The sequence below is a fragment of the Hypanus sabinus genome, chromosome 13 (genome assembly GCF_030144855.1).
Source record: "Hypanus sabinus isolate sHypSab1 chromosome 13, sHypSab1.hap1, whole genome shotgun sequence".
Taxonomy (NCBI): Eukaryota; Metazoa; Chordata; class Chondrichthyes; order Myliobatiformes; family Dasyatidae; genus Hypanus; species Hypanus sabinus.
This window is the reverse complement of record NC_082718.1, coordinates 11,698,007-11,717,230: the sequence shown is the minus strand read 5'-3', so window position 1 is coordinate 11,717,230 and position 19,224 is coordinate 11,698,007. Positions and strand designations below refer to the sequence as shown.

The following is a 19,224-nucleotide window of genomic DNA, read 5'->3' as shown; positions in this document are numbered from 1 at the left end:
CTGGCACCTGAGAGGCAACACACCATCCGTACAAACAAGTTGGATGAACTCAGAGGTCGGACAGCATCCGTTGAAATGAGCAATCAACATTTTGGTCAACACACCATCTGGTTGTCCCCTTCACATCCACAGAATCTCCTGTCTGTTCCCCTCACTATTGAGTCCCTGATCACTACCACTCTGCTCTTCTCCCTCTTTCCCTTGTGCACCATGGTCCCATGCTCAGTGCCTGTAACACGGTTGGCATGGGATTCTCCCGGGAGGTCATCCCTCACACAAGTATCCAAATTGGTATACTTGTTTTTCAGGGGAATGGCCAGAGGGGTGCTCTGCTCTCACTGCCTATTTTCATTTCTCCTGACAGTCAGCCAGCTGCTTGCCTCCTGCAACTTCGGGGTGACTACTTCCCTGTAACTTTGATCCGTCATATCCTCACTCTCCCGTATAAGCCAAAGGTCATCCAGCTGCTGCTCCAGATCCCTAACACGGTCTTCAAGGAGCTGCAGCTGGATGCACCTCATGCAGATGTAGTTTCCTGGGAGACTTTGGGTCTCCCAGTTCTCCAACATCTGGCATGAAGAACACACCACAGCCACTTAAATGGGACAAGAAGAGAAGAAAAGAAGATGAAAAGGAAACTTTAACAGATGCTTTATACAGAGCCGATGCCTCTTCCGAGCCAAAGCCTGTCACTTCTACTCTTACCACTGGCCTACTGTCAACAATGGCCATTCCAACAATGTCCATTCTGACAATGGCCACTTGGCTTATCCCTTCTGTACTTTTATTTAGTTCGTAGAGGTCTGTTGATTCTGCTGATAGGCCTCGTAGAATGGACAAATGCCCGTGAAGACAGCTTTTTAAATAACTGCTGCTGACCTGCGAGAAATATCTCTGCATAGAGCTTGGTTGATGCCGCTGATTGGTCCTATACGACTTTGGACTGCGGGAGATATCCGTAGTAACTGGAGGAAACTTGCATTATCACGGGGAGAACATACAAATTCCTTAAAGACGGTGGTGGAAATTCAACCCCGGTCACTCCTACTGTAAAGTGTTATGCTAACCCTTATGCTCCCATCCATCTTCCAACAATACTCCGCCAAACTGCACAAATTCCTCGCATAACACTGAATCTAGACCTGCTCAGACCTGTGTAATTTATTACTGACTCCAGATCTCCCTCTGTGCATTTGCTGCTCTGTGTTACACTCTCTGCAGGGTGGTTGCCAATTTCTTGTTTAACATTTCAATACATTTTGCTCCTCTTGTTGACTACTGCAGCATATCTTCACACCTCACACATTGACTGAGCTGCCTTCATGTCAGAAATGAATAAATTCCAACCATGCAAGGTCCTGTGTAAAATAACCAAACTGATCACAATGAGTTCATGGAAGGAGGTGAACTACACAGAAACATGTGCATATTGAATGTACTGAGGTTTGTCAGTGGAGCTGAAAGACTGTACTGGAGTGGTGTCGATTCACTGGGACAGACAGCACTTTAACTATTATTTTCTTATACTTTATTTGAAAATTATCCAATAAACCTGTGTATCAATATCCATCAGACATGTACTGACAGTCAATATTGCAGTCACAGACAATTTCCTGAACGAGCTTATATTGAAGATGAATTGGTAAATGCTACACTTGGAGAGTACGGTAGGGAATTGAGGAGTTGGTTGTTTGATGGGAGAAATAGCGAAACAGAAGGTGCTGCACTGAATGGAACCAGCCAATGATGGTGTGTGAATGAGCTCTGGCATTCTGGTTCAAATGATGCAGAAACTTAATCTGTCAGTTAAATGAGATATTATGAAGTCATACAGCAGCAGGTCAATTATTGTTGGACTTTGGAGAACAGAAACAAGGAAGTCTCACCGATATTCTACACTGTTACATTGAGACCTCACTTGGAGTTCATTAAATTCATTCAGATGTAAGGAAAATGTACAATACTATTTTAAAGCTTTGCATTATCTGCACTTTCCAGCAATTAGATAGTACAGGAAATATTAGTTTATCAACAAGATCTTATTAATACATCTCAACTATCACAGAGAGAGAAAAAACAAGAGACCTGTGTAGAACAAAGAAGAATATGAGTTAAAAAATAACCTGCTCTGCAAATCTTCTCTCACAATCTGACATCCACTTCAGTTTTGTTCAACTTGTTCAGTTACTCTCCAATCAACAATCCACAAACTTTCCTTTAACCCTTGTTCTACAGTTACAGTGCATATTTATCTTTACTTTCCCATGTCTTCCTGTGCAAATACTCTATAATGAGCAATATTTGCAGCCTTTTTATATCAGACTTACAACATCTATACATTTTTTCTTCCGAATAAGGATTAGTTTTGTGTTCTTTTGAACAAAATCTCAGGAAATTGTTAATGCCTTCTTCTTGTCAGTTTCATGAAGATGAAACCTTTCACAGCCATGGTCCAAATGCAGAACAAACAGCCAGATTCCACTGGTGAAGTGCTGAAGTCACAGCGTCACTCATTTAAAATATGGCAGCATTTCACTGAATGCAGCACTGAGGAGACCTGGTCATTCTACAACAGGGGGTATAATGGAGAAAATATTTCAATGGTTGGATTTATTACTCGCTCAATGTAAGTTGGCTGGTAGAGTATTCCAGCCTAGAACATCATTGCCTGAATTGCTTAGGTCAGTGTCTCAGACACAACCATCATCAGCTGATTTATCAATAACTTCCTACAGCCTACTGCTTGGCAGTGGGGACATTAACTAGAGGGTAGAGATCTTAGATAATTGGTAAGTGGTGATCAAAGGTGACAGGAGGAATCACTTTTGATCAGGGAGTTGTCAGGATCGGAAATCTACTGATAGAACATGATTGGGGAACAAGAGAAGATCCAGGGAAAGGAAGATCTGTTTGGCCCATCAGTCTCACTCCACTGGAGATCAATGGATTCATTCCCACATCAGGTTAGTTCATACACCTTCCAGAACTGTCCCTGGAAAAACATCAAGTATCAAGCAATCTATTATCTCCACATCCTTCCATGCTCCGTCTGAGTAGAGTTCACTGCAACCTTTTTTTGGACAGTGACCATGATTCTAAATTGAACCCAATCCTTACAAATGGATTGCAAACTTTCCAGAGTCAGTGACAGAGAAAGATCATCCCCCACGATGGGAAATGGATGAGAAAAAGACCAGGACAATTGTATGTATGAGTGCGTTCATCATAAGCTGTAGCTGATGAAGTATTCACCTGAAAATTACATTGTAATTGTTGTTATTTATAATATTTATTGAGATCTGATTTCATGAAAAACATCATGGGAACATAAATGTTTTAGGCAGCCTCTGTTTCTCAGTGTTCAGTTACAGAGGAACATTCCACAGTCACACTTGAAGCTCACAAGACATTCCTGTGGTTTCCCAATCATCATGTTCAGATCTTTCAGTGATTGGTTTGCAGAATTTTTTATGCAGGTGGGTCCAGCCAATTGGGTTTGATTTCAATGGTTCGTGAAACCTCCAATATCTAAGACCTGCACATAAATAGGACTGCCTCAGGATTGAAAATCTATTCGACACAGAGAGCTGGGAGAGAGAGAGGTGGGAGTGGCAGCAGGATATCCCTACCTTCACTGAGAAACCTGACACTAATGTTGAATTATTTTCTTGTGTTTCAGGTCTGAGGGAAGAACCATGATGCTGATGTGGATTTTGGTGGTGACCACACTGCTTGTCAGTGATGTGGCAGGTAAAGCCCATTGATTCAAGGAACTTTAGAGATATATATCTGTGTTGGGACTGTGGGACATGGGAATTTGTGGGCATTGGGTCCGGTTGGGGTATGGTAGGAAATGTCTTGTTTGGGACATTCAACTTTGATCTATTGAGATGGAAGATGAGTCAGAGACTCTCCTAGAGATCAGGAGACAAAGACATCAGATTATATCAAGACTGATGCATAGCAGACAGTGAGGAATGTTATCAAATCTTGCAGCATGATCTGAACCAGCTGGGAAACTAGACTGAAAAATAGCAGGTAGATTTACGGTAGACAAGTGTGAGGTGTTGTACTTTGGGAGGACCTGAGTTACAGGAATAGGTTCAATTGGCTAGGACATCAGGCCCTGGAGCACAGGAGAGTGAGGGGAAATGTCAGAGAAGAATAGCAAACGATAACGACCATAGATGGGGTGAGTGCATGCAGGCTTTTTACCCTGGGGGTGGGTGAGAGTAGTACCAGAGGTCAGAAGTTTAGGGTGAAAGTTGAAATATTTATGGCAAATCTGAAGGTTAACTATTTCTGAGGGGGTACACGTGTGGACTGAGCTGCCAGCAGTGGCAAAAATGGATTCAATTGCAACATTTTAGAGAAGTTTGGATTGGTATATGGATAAGATTGATATGGAGGGCTGTAGTTTAGATGCCAGTATGTAGGACAAGGCAGAGAATCAGAAAGATACAGAGCCTATGTGCTGAAAATATTTCTCTCCCTCACACATGAATCCTGTGAGCAATGACTTGTATCCATCCCTTTGGCTTTTGACCCTCTGCAGAGCTTGTCTTGAAAGTTTGTGCTCCGACTGCTTACTATCCCACCATTCCCCATAAGTACCCTTGTACTGTTAGATCCCAACAAATGCATGGCCACATTCTCTGAGGATTGATTTCCACTTCCACTTTTGTTCCTACCTGACCAGTCGACAAATGTCTTCCTGTAACCTAATCATTATTCTATCCTGTCTACAAGAATGTCAGCTTTAGAATCATCAGCAAACATCTTCATTGTCAAAGTCAAAGAAACTTTATTCTCAAATTATGTATAGGTCAGCTATTGCTACCCTGATTATCATTTTCCTTCAGTCAATAAAAACACAACTGAATTATTGCAAATTTGATGTATTTTAAGTCAGATGAACAACAAAGTTGCAAAACAAGAGAAACTGTATAGAATACTGAGAACATGAATTGTAGAATCACACTTGTGCAGACACCCTTTCGAGGTCGGTAGGTTGTGGAATGAGTTCAGAGTTGAGCTGTTTTACATTATCCATGCTAGTTCAGGAGCCTGCGGGTTGCAGGGTAATAACTGTTCATAAACCTGGTGGTGTGGTGCTGAAGTTTCCTATGCTGTTTGCGCAAAAGTTGAAGCAAGAACAGAGCATGACCTGGATAGTGGGTGGTGGGGTCTTGAAAATGGATGCAGGTTCCTTATGGCAGCAATCTGCTTAATGCGTTAAATTTTCAGGTGGGCTTTTCCTGTGATGAACTGAGCTGTATCCACAACTTTCTGTAGTTTTTTTAGAAAACCAGTCAGGATCCTCTCCTGTATGCATCTATAACAGTTTGTCAAAGTCTAGATGACAGGCCAAATCTATGCAAAATACTAAGAAAGTAGAGGTCCTGCCGTGTATCACACATGAGACAGACAGACAGACATATTTTATTTATCCTGAGGGAAGTTGGGTTTCGTTACAGCCGCACCAATCAAGAATAGTGTAGAAATATACCAATGTAAAACCATAAATAATTAAATAATAATAAGTTAATCATGCCAAGTAGAAAAGTAAGAAAACTAGTCAGAGCGGCAGTAACAGGCTACATGCATGGCCAGCGCATGCGCTTCCTTCCAATACTAACCCTCAGCTAATCTATAATTTTACAGATTATACAACAAGAAAGCTATTGGCCACCATATCCATGTCAACAATCAAGTACAATTCTCCTCACCCCCTTCACCACGCACGGCTTGTCGCCATCCATCGTGCCATTTTGATTCAAATATTTCTCCAATGTTTCCAAGTGCTGTGAGTGTACCCACCTCTCCCACCATCTCAGAAAGTGAATCCTAAATGGCATTCACACTTTTAGTGAAAAAATCCTTAGATCCCCTTTGAATTTCTTATCCCTCACCTTAAACAATTTCCACTCATTTTAGAAGTCTCTGTACTGATGAATATTTTCTCACCACCACCCAATTGATGCCTCTCATTATATTGTGTATCTCTATCAGGTCTTCATTCAGCCTCCTCCACTCCAGGGAAACAAACCAATTCCATCCAGTCCCTTCTCGAATCTGAAACACTCCACCTTGGGCAACATCTCAGTGACTCTCCTCTGCACTCTCTCCTGTGCAATAATAAACTCCAGGTGTGAACTGAACAAAATGTTTCATAAATTTGTTTCTCTTAGATCTACTTGAATCAACTGAATGAGACTTTCTCAAACATTTTGTTAAAATCCATGCTTGCCACATGAAACCTTCTATCCTTACTGAATTATAGCCTCCAAAAATTCAATTTCTCATCAGATAAAGCCATCTCTTTACAAAATGTTTTATTGTGGATTAACCTGCTAAACACTAAATATGAACTTTTCCATCCATCAGAACTGTTTGTAAACATTTCCCACCACCAGTGTCAGACAGTCATTTGTTGTTGTCAGGTTTAACCAGTGTCCCTGTTACAAAGAATGGTGTCCGTCCAGAAAGCCCTCAGTCCCCTGGGGCCATGATGTGGGTAAAGAGCACTGGCCATCTTCAGCAAATCCACAGTGTGTCTGGTGTTGTGACTAATGGAAATTGTTTCATTATTCTATCTGTTTTAAGTCTCAATTCCTATCCAACAAAATGGGAATGATCCCGTGGACATGAAGCAGCGATGGACCCCGTATTACGTTCTAAACCAAGGACATTGTGATGAAAATTGGTTTTATTTTTCTGATCTAAACTCCTGTTTCCGGTATTACCATTACCTAATGACATGGAATGAAGCTGAGGTAAGTCCCTGAAACCCAGCAATAGTACATCAAGGCCTGGAGAATGTTGGGCTCTGCTGGTTTATTCCCATTAACTCACAGCACAGACTCTAGTTGAATTGTCAATGATGGGTTCTTGTGTTACAGGGTGTGCTTCACTGTGGTTATGGGCTCCGCTTCCTATCAGTCAGATCAATGTCGAGAAAACTGGGAAATAAAGAATGTAAAACAATAAGATCCAAAGTCACAGGATCAGAGTCAGGCCATTCAGCCCATCAAATCTGCTCCACCATTCCACCATTGGCTGATTTGTTATCCCTCTCAATCCCATTCTCCTGCCTTCTCCTGCAACCCTCAAAACCCTGACTAATCAATACTATCAAACTTCACCTTAAATATACCCAGTCACTTTATCTGGAAAGTTGTCTGAATTCCAGATTCACCATCCTCTGGCTAAGAAATTTGTCCTCATCCCTGCTCCAAATCCCTGTCCCACAATCATGAAGCTGTGCCCTCTAGTCCTTAACTCCTTCACTACTGGATACATCCTCTCTACATCAACTGCATCTCGGCATTTCAAGACTTGATAGGATTCAATGAGACCTCCTTTCTTTCTTCGAAACTCAAGTGAATTAAGGCCCAAAACATCAAATGTTACTCCTTCATTTCTGGCATCATTCTCATGAACCTCCTTTGGATGCTCTCAAATCACAGTGCATCTGTTCTAAGAAAGGAGGTCCTAAGCTGTTCACAATACTCAAAGTTCAGTCTGACCAGTGGCTTATAAATCCTCAGAATTTCGTCCTTGCTTTTGTATTCCAGTCCTCTTTAAATGAATGTTATCATTGCATTTGCCTTGCTTACCACTGACTCAATCTGCGAGTTAACCTTTAGGGAATCCTGCATGACTGCTCCCTCCTCCCTTGCAGCTCTGATGTTTGAATGTTCTCCTCAGTTAGAATATAGTCCATATCTTTATTCCTTCTGCCAAAGTGCATGATCATGCCTGTCCTCCTCTGTATTCTATCTGCCACTTCTATGCCCTTTTCCCAAACTGTCTAAGTCCTTCTGTACACACCCTGCTTCCTGAGCACTATCTGCCACTCCACCTATTTTCATATCGTTCACAAACTTGGCAACAAATCCATGAATTCCTTCAAGCAAATCATTGACATATAATGAGAAAAGAAGCAGTCCCAACACGACCCCTGTGCACACCACTAGTCACCAGCAGCCAACCAGGAAAGGCCCCTGTTATGCCTCCTGTCAGTCAATCTTCTATCCATGCTAGAACATTTCCTGTATTACCACAGACTCTTATCATGTTAGGCAGCCTCATGTGCAGAAATGTCCTTCTGAAAATCCAAAGAAACAACATGCACTGAGTCTCCTTTGAGTATCAAGCCTGTTATTTCCTAAAAGAATTCCAACAGATTTGTCAGACAATACTTCCCCTTTAGAAAACCAGACTGACTTTGGCCTATATTATCATTTGCTTTTAAGTACCCCAAAAGCTTGTTTTTAATGACAGACTCCAATATCTTTCCAACCACTGTTCAGGATAATATCAGCTATACCAATTCTCAAGCCACACATTCATGTGCCAATTCATCCTATTCTTACCCCTCCCCCCCCCCCACCCCCACAGTCATGTGGCACTGGCAGCAATCCAGAGATCACTACCCTGGAGGTTCTGCTTTTTAGGTTTCTGCCTAACCCCCTATATTCTCTTTTCAGGAACTCCTCACTTTTCTTATCTCTGTCTTTGGTACCAATATGTTGCCCAACTTTTGATTGTTCACCCTCCCCCTTTAGAATGTTGTGACCCAGTCTGAGACACCTCTAACCCTGGCAACTGGGAGGCAACGTACTGTCTGGGTGTTTTTTTTCAGGTCCACAGAATCTGCTTTCAGCTCTTCTAAAATGGAATCCCCTATCACTACTGCACTCCTCTTGACCCCCATCCCTTCTGAACCACAGAGACAGACTCAGTGCCAGTGACCTGGTTGCTGCAGCTTCCACTTGATAGTTTATCCTACCCCACGCCCCAGCCCCGAGAGTAAACAAATCAATCTACTTATTATAGGGGATCAGACACAGGATAATTTAGGAGAAACTCCACAACCAGTGGAGTTAACACAGTGTTTCTTTTGACAGCAAACACTTTGAAGAAAAACAAGTCTGTTTAAGGAAATTCCTAACAACAGGTCAGATGATTTACTGAGGACCCAGTGTGAGGATTAAAGATAATGATACTCTTTTATTTATAGAAATTCTGCAATCGATACTCACATTATGGAAATCTGGCAACTGTGACCTCAAACAGACACAACAAATTCATTTCAAAAGTGATCAGTTATGTGGATGAAAACACGCCAGGGACGTGGATTGGCCTGAATGACATATGGAAGGTAAAGTTCATGATGACGTGTTACACTGTTACCACAGATAGAATTACACTGGACAACCTGCTGAGTAACTCGGATATGGCAGTGTGAGCGTGAAGTCACTGGGTGTATCCGAATGATCCAGGGACATGAGTTTGAATCCCATTCCAGCATCCAGGAACTTGGATCCAAGTAAATAAAATGCAGTAAATCCAATAATTCCCCTGTCTGGCCTCACTGTGACTCCAGTGTGTAGAATCTTAGCTGCCGTATGAAATAGTCAGACGATGATCAGAGAAGAACAATAAATGCTGGTTGTTCACAGCGTCACTGAGTCCAGTGAACAAATAAATCCCACATTTTTATGACCCTGTTTCTCTCCACATGAGCCTTCTCTCTCCCTTCTTCATCTGACACGATCTGTGTGACTTTCCTTTCTCCATCTTTTCGTCACCGAACGTTGACCCCAATAAGTCACATCCTGACAGTCTGGAGAGAAGGGTTTCTCTCGAGGAGCCTGTTAGTGGGAACTGAACTGAATTGACGGAGGAAAGAGAGGTTGGCTCTCAAATAGAGGAAGCTTGGACATAGTGTGAAAGGGAGGATAGGCAGATGATAAAGAAGGGACCTGCTCAGACCGATAGTTTGAGATGTGTCAATTTTAATGCGAGGAGTATTATGAATAAAGCGGATGAGCTTAGAGTATGGATCAGCACTTAGAGCTATGATATTGTGGCCATTACAGAGTCTTGGATGGTGCAGGGGCAGGGGTCAGGCTTTAGGTATTTCAGAAACGATAGGGAGGGGGGGGTAAAAGAGGTGGGGGCGTGGCACTGTTGATGAGAGATAGTGTCACGGCTGCAGTAAAGGAGGAAGTCATGGAGGGATTGTTTACAGAGTATCTGTGGGTGGAAATTAAGAGCAAGAAGGGGTCAATAACTCTACTGGGTGTTTTTTATAGACCACCCAATAGTAACAGGGACATTGAGGAGCAGATAAAGAGACAGATTCTGAAAAAGGAGTAATAATAACAGGGTTGTTGTGGTGGGAGATTTTTAATTACCCAAATATTGATTGCATCTCCCTAGAGTGGGGGGCTTAGATGGGATAGAGTTTGTTAGGTGTGTTCAGGAAAGTTTTTTGACACATTATGTAGATAAGCCTACAAGAGGAAAGGCTGCACTTGATCTGGCATTGGGAAATGAACCTGGTCAGGTGTCAGGTCTCTCACTGGGAGAGGGTTTTGGAGATAATGATCGCAATTCTATCTCCTTTTCCAAAACATTGGAGAGGGATAGGAACAGGCAAGTTAGGGAAAAGTTTAATTGGAGTAAGGGGAAATATAAGGCTATCAGGCAGGAATCTAGAAGCATAAACTGGAAACAGATGTTCTCAGGGAAATGTATGGAAGAAATATGGCAACTGTTCAGGGGATATTTGTGTGGGGTTCTGAGTAGGTACTTTCCAGTGAGACCTGGAAAGGAGAGTAGGGTGCAAGATCCGTGGTGTATAAAGGCTGTTGTAAATCTAATCAAGAAAAAAAGAAGAGCTTACAAAAGGTTCAAGAAAATAGGTAATTATAGGAAACTATAAGAATATAAGGCTCGCAGGAAGAAGCTTAAGAATGAAATTAGGAGAGCCAGAAGGGGCCATGGAAAGGCCTTGGCGGAAAGGATTTAGAAAAACCCCGAGACACTCTACAAGTATGTGAAGAGCACGAGGACAGGATGTGAGAGAATAGGACCAATCAAGTGTGATAATGGAAAAGTGTGTATGTAACCAGAGGAAATAGCGGAGGTACTGAATGAATATTTTACTTCAGTATTCACTACGGAAAAGGATTCTAGTGATTGTAGGGATGACTTGCAATAGACTGCAAAGCTTAAGCATGTAGATATTAAGGAAGAAGATGTGCTGGAGCTTATGGAAAGTATCAAGACAGGTAAGTCACCAGGGCAGGACAGGATGTACCCCAGCCTACTGTGGGAAGTGAGGGAGGAGATTGCTGAGCCTCTGGCAATGATCTTTGCATCATCAATGAGGATGGGAGAGGTTCCAGTAGATTGGAGGGTTGTGGATGTTGTTCCCTTATTCAAGAAAGGGAGTAGGGATAGCCCAGGAAATTATAGACCAGTAAGTCTTACTTCAGTGGTTGGTAAGTTGATGGAAATGATCCTGAGAGGCAGGATTTATGAACATTTGGAGAGACATAACATGATTAGGAATAGTCAGAATGGCATTGTCAAAGGCAGGTGATGCCATATGAGCCTGATTGAATTTTTTGAGGATGTGATTTATCACATTGATGAAGGTAGAACCATAGATGTAGTGTATACGGATTTTAGCAAGGCATTTGATAAGGTACCCCATGCAAGGCTTATTAAGAAAATAAGGGGGCATGGGATGCATGAGGACATTGCTTTGTGGATCCAAAACTCGCTTGCCCACAGAAGGGAAAGTGTGGTTGTAGACCAGTCATATTCTGCATGGAGGCCGGTGACCAGTGGCGTGCCTCAGGGATCTGTTCTGGGACCCATACTCTTTGTGATTTTTATAAATGACCTGGATGAGGAAGTGGAGGGTTGGGTTTGTAAATTTGCTGATGACACAAAGGTTGGAGGTGTTGTGGACAGCGTGAAGGACTGTCAGATGTTACAGTTGGACATTGATAGGATACAAAACTGGGTTGTGAAGTGGCATATGGTGTTCAACTCAGGTAAGTGTGAGGTGGTTCATTTTGGTAGGTCAAATATGATGGCAGAATATGATATTTATGGTAAGACTCTTTGCAATGTGGAGGATTAGAGGGATCTTGAGGTCCGAGTCCACAGTACTTTTAAAGCTGTTATGCAGGTTGACTCTGTGGTTAAGAAGGCATACAATACATTGGCCTTCATCAATCATGGAATTGAGTTTAAGAGCTGAGAGGTAATGTTGCAGCTACAGGGGACTCTAGTCAGACACCATTTGGAGAACTGTGCTCAATTCTGGTCGCCTCACTACAGGAAGAACGTGGAAACCATAAAAATGGGGGAAAAGGGGAGATTTACAAGGATGTTGCCTGGATTGGGAAGCATGCCTTATGAGAATGGGTTGAACTCAGCCTTTTCTCCTTATAACCATATAACAATTACAGCACGGAAACAGGCCAACTCGGCCCTTCTAGTCCGTGCCAAACGCTTACTCTCACCTAGTCCCACCGACCTGCACTCAGCACATAACCCTCCATTCCTTTCCTGTCCATATACCTGTCCAATTTTACTTTAAATGACAATATTGAACCTGCCTCTACCACTTCTACTGGAAGCTCATTCCACACAGCTACCACTCTCTAAGTAAAGAAAATCCCCCTCGTGTTACCCCTAAAGTTTTGCCCCCTAACTTTCAACTCATGTCCTCTTGTTTGAATCCGCCCTACTCTCAATTTAAAAAGCCTAACCACTTCAACTCTATCTATCCCCCTCATAATTTTATATACCTCTGTCAAGTCCCCCCCTCAGCCTTCTACACTCTAAAGAATAGAGACCTAATTTGTTCAACCTTTCTCTGTAACTTAGATGCTGAAACCCAGGTAACATTCTAGAAAATCTCCTCTGTACTCGCTCTATTTTGTTGACATCTTTCCTATAATTCGGTGATCAGGACTGTACACAATACTCCAAATTCGGCCTTACCAATGCCTTGTACAATTTTAACATTACATCCCAACTCCTATACTCAATGCTCTGATTTATAAAGGCCAGCATACCAAAAGCTTTCTTCACCACCCTGTCCACATGAGATTCCACCATCAAGGAAATAAGCACCATTATTTTAAATCACTCTGTTCCACTGCATTCCTCAATGCTCTACCAGTTACCATGTATGTCCTATTTTGATTAGTCCTACCAAAATGTAGCACCTCACACTTATCAGCAATAAACTCCATCTGCCATCTTTCAGCCCACTCTTCTAACTGGCCTATATCTCTCTGCAAGCTTTGAAAACTTACTTCATTATCCACAACAACACCTATCTGCATACTTACTAATCCAATTTACCACCCCATCATGCAAATCATATGACAAACAGCATTGAACCCAGTACAGATCCCTGAGGCACACCACTAGTCACCGGCCTCCAACCTGACAAACAGTTAATCAGCACTACTCTCTGGCATCTCCCATCCAGCCACTGTTGAATCCATTTTACTACTTCAATATTAATACCTAATGAGTCAACCTTCGTAACTAACCTTCCGTGCAGAACCTTGTCAAAGGCCTTACTGGAGCTTACATAGACAACATCCACTGCTTTACCCTCGTCAACTTTCCTCATAACCTCTTCAAAAAATTCTATTAAATTTCTCAAACATGACCTTCCATGCACAAATCCATGCTGACTGTTCCTAATCTGACCCTGTTTATCCAGATAATCATATATACCATTTCTAAAAATACTTTCCATTAATTTACCCACCACTGACGTCAAACTTACAGGCCTATAATTGCTAGGTTTATTTTTAGAAACCTTTTTAAACAATGGAACAACATGAGCAATATGCCAACCCTCTGGCACCATCCCCGTTTCTAATGACATTTGAAATATTTCTGTCAGAGTCCCTGCTATTTCTACACTAACTTCCCTCAAGGTCCCAGGGAATATCCTGTCAGGATTCAGAGATTTATCCACATTTATATTCCTTAAAAGTGCCAGTATTTCCTCTTCTTTAATTGCCATAGTTTCCATAACTTCCCTACTTGTTTCCTTTACCTTATACAATTCAATATCCTTCTCCTTAGTGAATACCAAAGAAAAGAAATTGTTCAAAATCTCCCCCATCTCTTTTGGCTCCACACATAGCTGTCCACTCTGATTCTCTAAGGGACCAATGAGTGACAGAGGACCATCCTTAGAGTGACAGAGGATGAAAGGAGGCCTGATTCAGGCGTACAAGATGATGAGAGGCATTGATCATGTGGATAGTCCGAGACTTTACCCCAGGGCTGAAATAGTTAGCACGAAAGGGCATAGTTTTAAGGTACAGGAGAAATGTAAGGGGTAAGTGTTTTACACAGAGAGTGGTGAGTGCATAGAATGGGCTGCCAGCGGCAGTGGTGGAGGCGGAAATGATAGGGTTGTTTAAGATTCTCCTCCATGGCTACATTGAGCTTAGAAAAATAGAGGGCTATGGGTAAAGCCTAGGTAGTGCTAAGGTAGGGACATCTTCGGCACAGCTTTGTGGGCCGAAGGACCTGCATTGTGCTGTAGGTTTTTTATGTTTATATGGATTGATTAATGACTCTCCTTTATTTATTGTTCTGCACCTCAAGTAGAAACTTTTCTCCATGCTGAGCTTGTTGACTCTTCACATTTGAGGGAGAATCCCAGTGAGCTGCTTGGCCATTCCACATACAATCATCTGGCTTTAACATCCAAGTGTTAATTTTAGCTCTGGCTCTACAGCTAGAGCAGGTAGCTATTCAGAAAGAGAGTGAGAGAGAGAGACAGACAGACAGACAGACAGAGATAGAGGGAAATAGAGAAACAGAGAGAGATACCAAACTCAGTCATTGAGGGATGACAATGTTCAAGTTTGCTCAAACTTTATTGATAAGTATGAATTCTCATTTTTGGTCCTTTCCCTGCAAATATCTCACTTTCAGTGGTGTCTCCATACCCTATTGATACATTGGAGACCAGAACTGTACACAGGATCTGAGTGTGTCACAAATTTTCATGTCTCCAAATCCCATTTGGTTTTGTAGTTTGTGTTCATTCATGTGAAGTTCTTCTGTCCTTTCTCCCTCTTGTGTTTATGAGATCAGACTGTGTATTTGTGCTCAATGACTCATTGTCCGAGTTGTCATTATTCATTTTCCCTGACTTTTACTCTCAGGTCCGGTTTCTTTTGTTCCCAGGATTCTGTTACTTCCATGAGATTTCCCCCACCCTGACAGTCCGTCATTTAAAATCTCATTCACTGCCCTGTTTGCTCATATTCTGATCTCACTCTGACTCGGGTACAGCTCCTCCTTGTACCATTAAGTGACAGGTTTCTGAACGATCCCACAGGAATAATCACTGATTTATGTCCCACAGGAAGGGAATTTCACATGGAGTGATGGAACTATCTACAGCTATAGCAATTGGGCTGACTCTGAACCCAATGATCAACATTTCTATGAAGACTGTGTGCAGATTCATTTTTTTTCAGGTAAGTGCAGCAGTGAGAGAAATGTTATTTTTTCAAGTCCATTTCAGACGCAGTATTGCAGAAGGAATGAACCAACCCCATGCTCAGCAGAACTGGACTCATTGCCCAGTTAGAGGAGGATAAATGGGATGTATTGCAAGGATAAGGGAACTGTCCATGTATGAAGATGAGAAAAGACACTTCCCATGCTGGGAATCTGAGATAAAACCTGGATTTTCACAAACACTCAGCAGGTCAGGCAGCAAGTACGGAGAGAAACACAGAGTTAATATTTCACATTGAGAACTTGGTCAGGTTCAACTCAGTATTACCTTGTATGTGGAGCGATGTATAAGGGATGTAATACCCGGTTTGCAAGATCAACAATGTGCCACTGCAGATAAAGAAAGTCAAAAACATGAAGAAGCGTAAAGTTATCAGTGTGAAATTGAAACCTGAAATATAATGTTCAACTTCTGCATCACTCCATATGGTATATTAAACTATTCAATGGATTACAAACTCTGTCCCCATTATGTGAGGTCAATGGAATGGGGAGGGCTCAGATTATCTCTGATGGGACAGTCATATATTCCAGCTCACACATGGAGTTCCAAACCAGGGTGAACCGAGCACTCAGTTTGAAACAGTTCAATCCCCGGTGAATATTGCATGATGTCCGATTTGAGCAACACACACTCTGACTGCACATGGTCCACAGGAAGTGATTCCCTTTATTCACAAGGCAACGTCATGGAACATGGTCAGGGAAACTTCATGGCTCACAGACAATAAACACTTAAACAAATCTGAAAATTGAAAATGCTGGGCAGCTTAACCAGGCCTTTGATAACTTTCCGCGTTGTAGGCTGCTCTATAACATTAAGTCGCATTGAATCCGGTCTGAGCTGGAAAGGTAGATTCAAATGGCTTTGTAGTGGAAGGTAGAGGCTGATGATTGAAGTCTGTTTCTTGTTTTGGAGATTGATTTTGCCATTATACTATCAATATCGGAACCTTTGTTATTCATTAGTTATCTAAATTATCCGGATGCAAATGCACAAGGAATGAAGACAGTTTTGCCCCTATTGACATCAATGGATCCGGGGTTAAGCTTTAAGCTTTAACAGCTTTAAGTTCCTCGGCATAAACTTCACCGAAGATCTCACATGGCCTGTACATATCGGCTGTGTGGTGAAAATGTTCAACAGCTCCTCTTTCACCTGAAATGGTTGAAGAAGTTTGGTATGGGCCCCCAAATCCTAAGAACTTTCTATAGGGGCACAATTGAGAGCATCCTGATTGGCTGCATCACTGTCTGGTATGGGAACTGTACTTCCCTCAATCACAGGATTCTGCAGAGAGTGGTGCAGACAACCCAGTGCATCTGTAGATGGGAATTTCCCACTATTCAGGACATTTACAAAGACAGGTGTATTAAAAGGGCCCCAAGGATCTTTGGGGACCCGAGTCACCCCAACCACAAACTGTTCCAGCTGCTTCCATCCAGGAAACAGAACCGTGGGATAAAAGCCAGGACCAACAGGCTCCGGACAGTTTCTTCCACCAGGCCATCAGACTGATTAATTCATGCAGATGCAACTGTATTTCTATGTTATACTGACTATCCTATTGTATGTAATATTTATTATAGATTGCTACAAGTTGCACATTGCACATTTAGACATGGATGTAATGTAAAGATTTTTACTCCTCATGTATATGACGGATGTAAGTAATAAAATCACCTCAATTCAATTCAATAGGTTTTCAGAAGTCACAAGATTAGGGAGGTGTTGATCATAGTGAAAGAGGTTATTATAGATTACAGGGGGATCTACTTCAGTTCAGAAATTGGGCCAGGGAGGGAGAACTGATTCATTTTGGAAATTCAATCTGGTCTATGTATGGTCAGGCATTCTGGATTACAGTGGGACAGAGGAACAGAGGAGCACATGTGCATGGTTCATTGACAGCAGCTTCACAGGTACAAAGAGTGCTGAAAAAGGCTCTTAGCACACTAGTCTTCATTGGAAAGGACAGATAAAGTATTTAGAAGGATGTTGCCAGGAGTAGAGGGACGGGTTTGAAGGGAGCGATTTGCCAGACTGGACCTCTATTCCTCGGAATATTTGAGTAGTCCAGTCTGACATTCCAAAGTGACCTGAACAAAATGTTTAAACGTATGAGAGGCATAGAAAAGATGGATGGTAAGTCTATTCCCCAGTTTAGGGGAGGAGAAAATTAGGAGGCAGAGAATTAGGTTTGAGGGGAATGATTTTAAAGAGAACAGAGGACAATTTCTTCAATCAGACAGAGGTGAGGATATAGAATGAGCTACCAGCATCAGTGATTGAGGCTGGGTCAGTATTCTCATATTAAAAGGACTTGGATCAGTACAGAGAGGGATGGGGCTTTGAATGGTACAGGCCAAATGCAGGAAATTGAGACCAAATGGTTGGAAATCATGGTTAACGTGGACTTACTAGTCTGAAACACTTCTATCCATGATGTATTGTTCTGTGACCTTGTGATTGCAACACTGAGCTGGTGAGGCAGCACCTACAGAGAGAGAACAGAGTTTAAATCTTCATCAATGACTTTCCTGTTTCTCTCACTATACATGCTGCCTGACCTACTGAGTATTTCAAGTACTATTTTCAGATTTTCAGCCTCTGCAATGTTATGCTTGTGGACTAACAGGTCAATCTGGATTTCTTTTTCCTGTTTCAAGATTCTGAAAAGTGGAATGATTATGACTGTGACGAGTCACATGGTTTTGTTTGTTCGTACAAACTGCAATGAAATTGGAAGACTCCAGAACCATCCACTCATGATTTCAAACAGTGGATTCAGTGCCCTGATTTCTTTGTAGCTGCTCTCACTGTCTGTGGTGTCTGTACTCACATAGTTTCTCAGCCAATAATAAAGAGAATTGCATCCTGAGCTGTGTGTGTTGTTGTTGTTTGAGTCCAGTTTCCAGCAGCCTTCCTGTCTCACTGTTGCTTCCTCACCACCTCAACACTCAATGCTGAAATGAGGGGAATTCAACACAGACTTTGCAAAATTAACCCATTCATTTTGGCCACAATTGGTGTGCTGGGTTCTGGCAACAGCACATGAGAGTGAAATAAAGGATCTCTGTTCAATAGATAATTGACAGAAATGTGAAAGAGATGATTTCCCATAGAATTCTAGGAACTGTGACACTCCTCACAGGATTCTACTCCTGACCTTCCAACGAGATTTTCCTGTTTCCGATCACCCTGTTTCCAGATTAAAACTTCCCCAAGCGACGTGACCACATTGCAGGAGGGAAACCTCATCTGCCAAGAGATGTTGAAGGACAACAGTCATTCTTTACTCACAGAATAAACAGCATGTACTCAAGTTTGCAGGAAAAATGACAGATATTCTGCCTGGGCATCACATGCTGAAACCTGGTACTATGAACATTGAATTTTCTACCTTCTGGCAAATCCTCTCCCTCTGTCCATTAGTTCTCCCCTCCAGATCTACCTGAGTCCTATCACCATGACCCATTCCCCTCCTTAACCTTCTCCATCTGCCCATCACCCTCAATTTCTTCCAACTGGATCCCTTCTCCCTCTGTTCCCATTTGCTCTCCCCAGCTCCTCACTTTATTCCCTGTTCTACCTTCATCACCTATTGGTGTCATCCCTTTATCACTTCCTCCAATCTCCTCCCATCAACATTCACACCCTCCCATGTTCTATCTGCATACCACCTCCCACTACCTGGATCAACCTTGACAGGGGTCCTCATGAAGGGTCTCAGCCTGAAACAGCATCTATTCTCTTTTCCATAGATGCTGCCTGGCCTGTTGAGTTCCTCCAACATCTTGTGTGTGCTGCTTGGATTTTTAGCATCTGCAGATTATTTTGTT

General features: G+C 42.2%; 1 protein-coding gene across 1 annotated transcript in view; it reads left to right on the top strand.

Moving 5' to 3' along the window:
- LOC132403440 (C-type lectin mannose-binding isoform-like) overlaps positions 1–18,251 on the top strand; it is a 34,463-nt gene extending 16,212 nt beyond the window's left edge. The window contains exons 2-6 of the mRNA XM_059986842.1: positions 3,680–3,750; positions 6,607–6,776; positions 9,026–9,166; positions 15,224–15,338; positions 18,052–18,251. Coding sequence (XP_059842825.1) covers positions 3,696–3,750; positions 6,607–6,776; positions 9,026–9,166; positions 15,224–15,338; positions 18,052–18,122 — 552 coding nt within the window. The 5' untranslated portion in view covers positions 3,680–3,695 and the 3' untranslated portion in view covers positions 18,123–18,251. The remainder of the gene's footprint in view (positions 1–3,679; positions 3,751–6,606; positions 6,777–9,025; positions 9,167–15,223; positions 15,339–18,051) is intronic.
- The last annotated feature ends 973 nt before the right edge of the window (positions 18,252–19,224 follow it).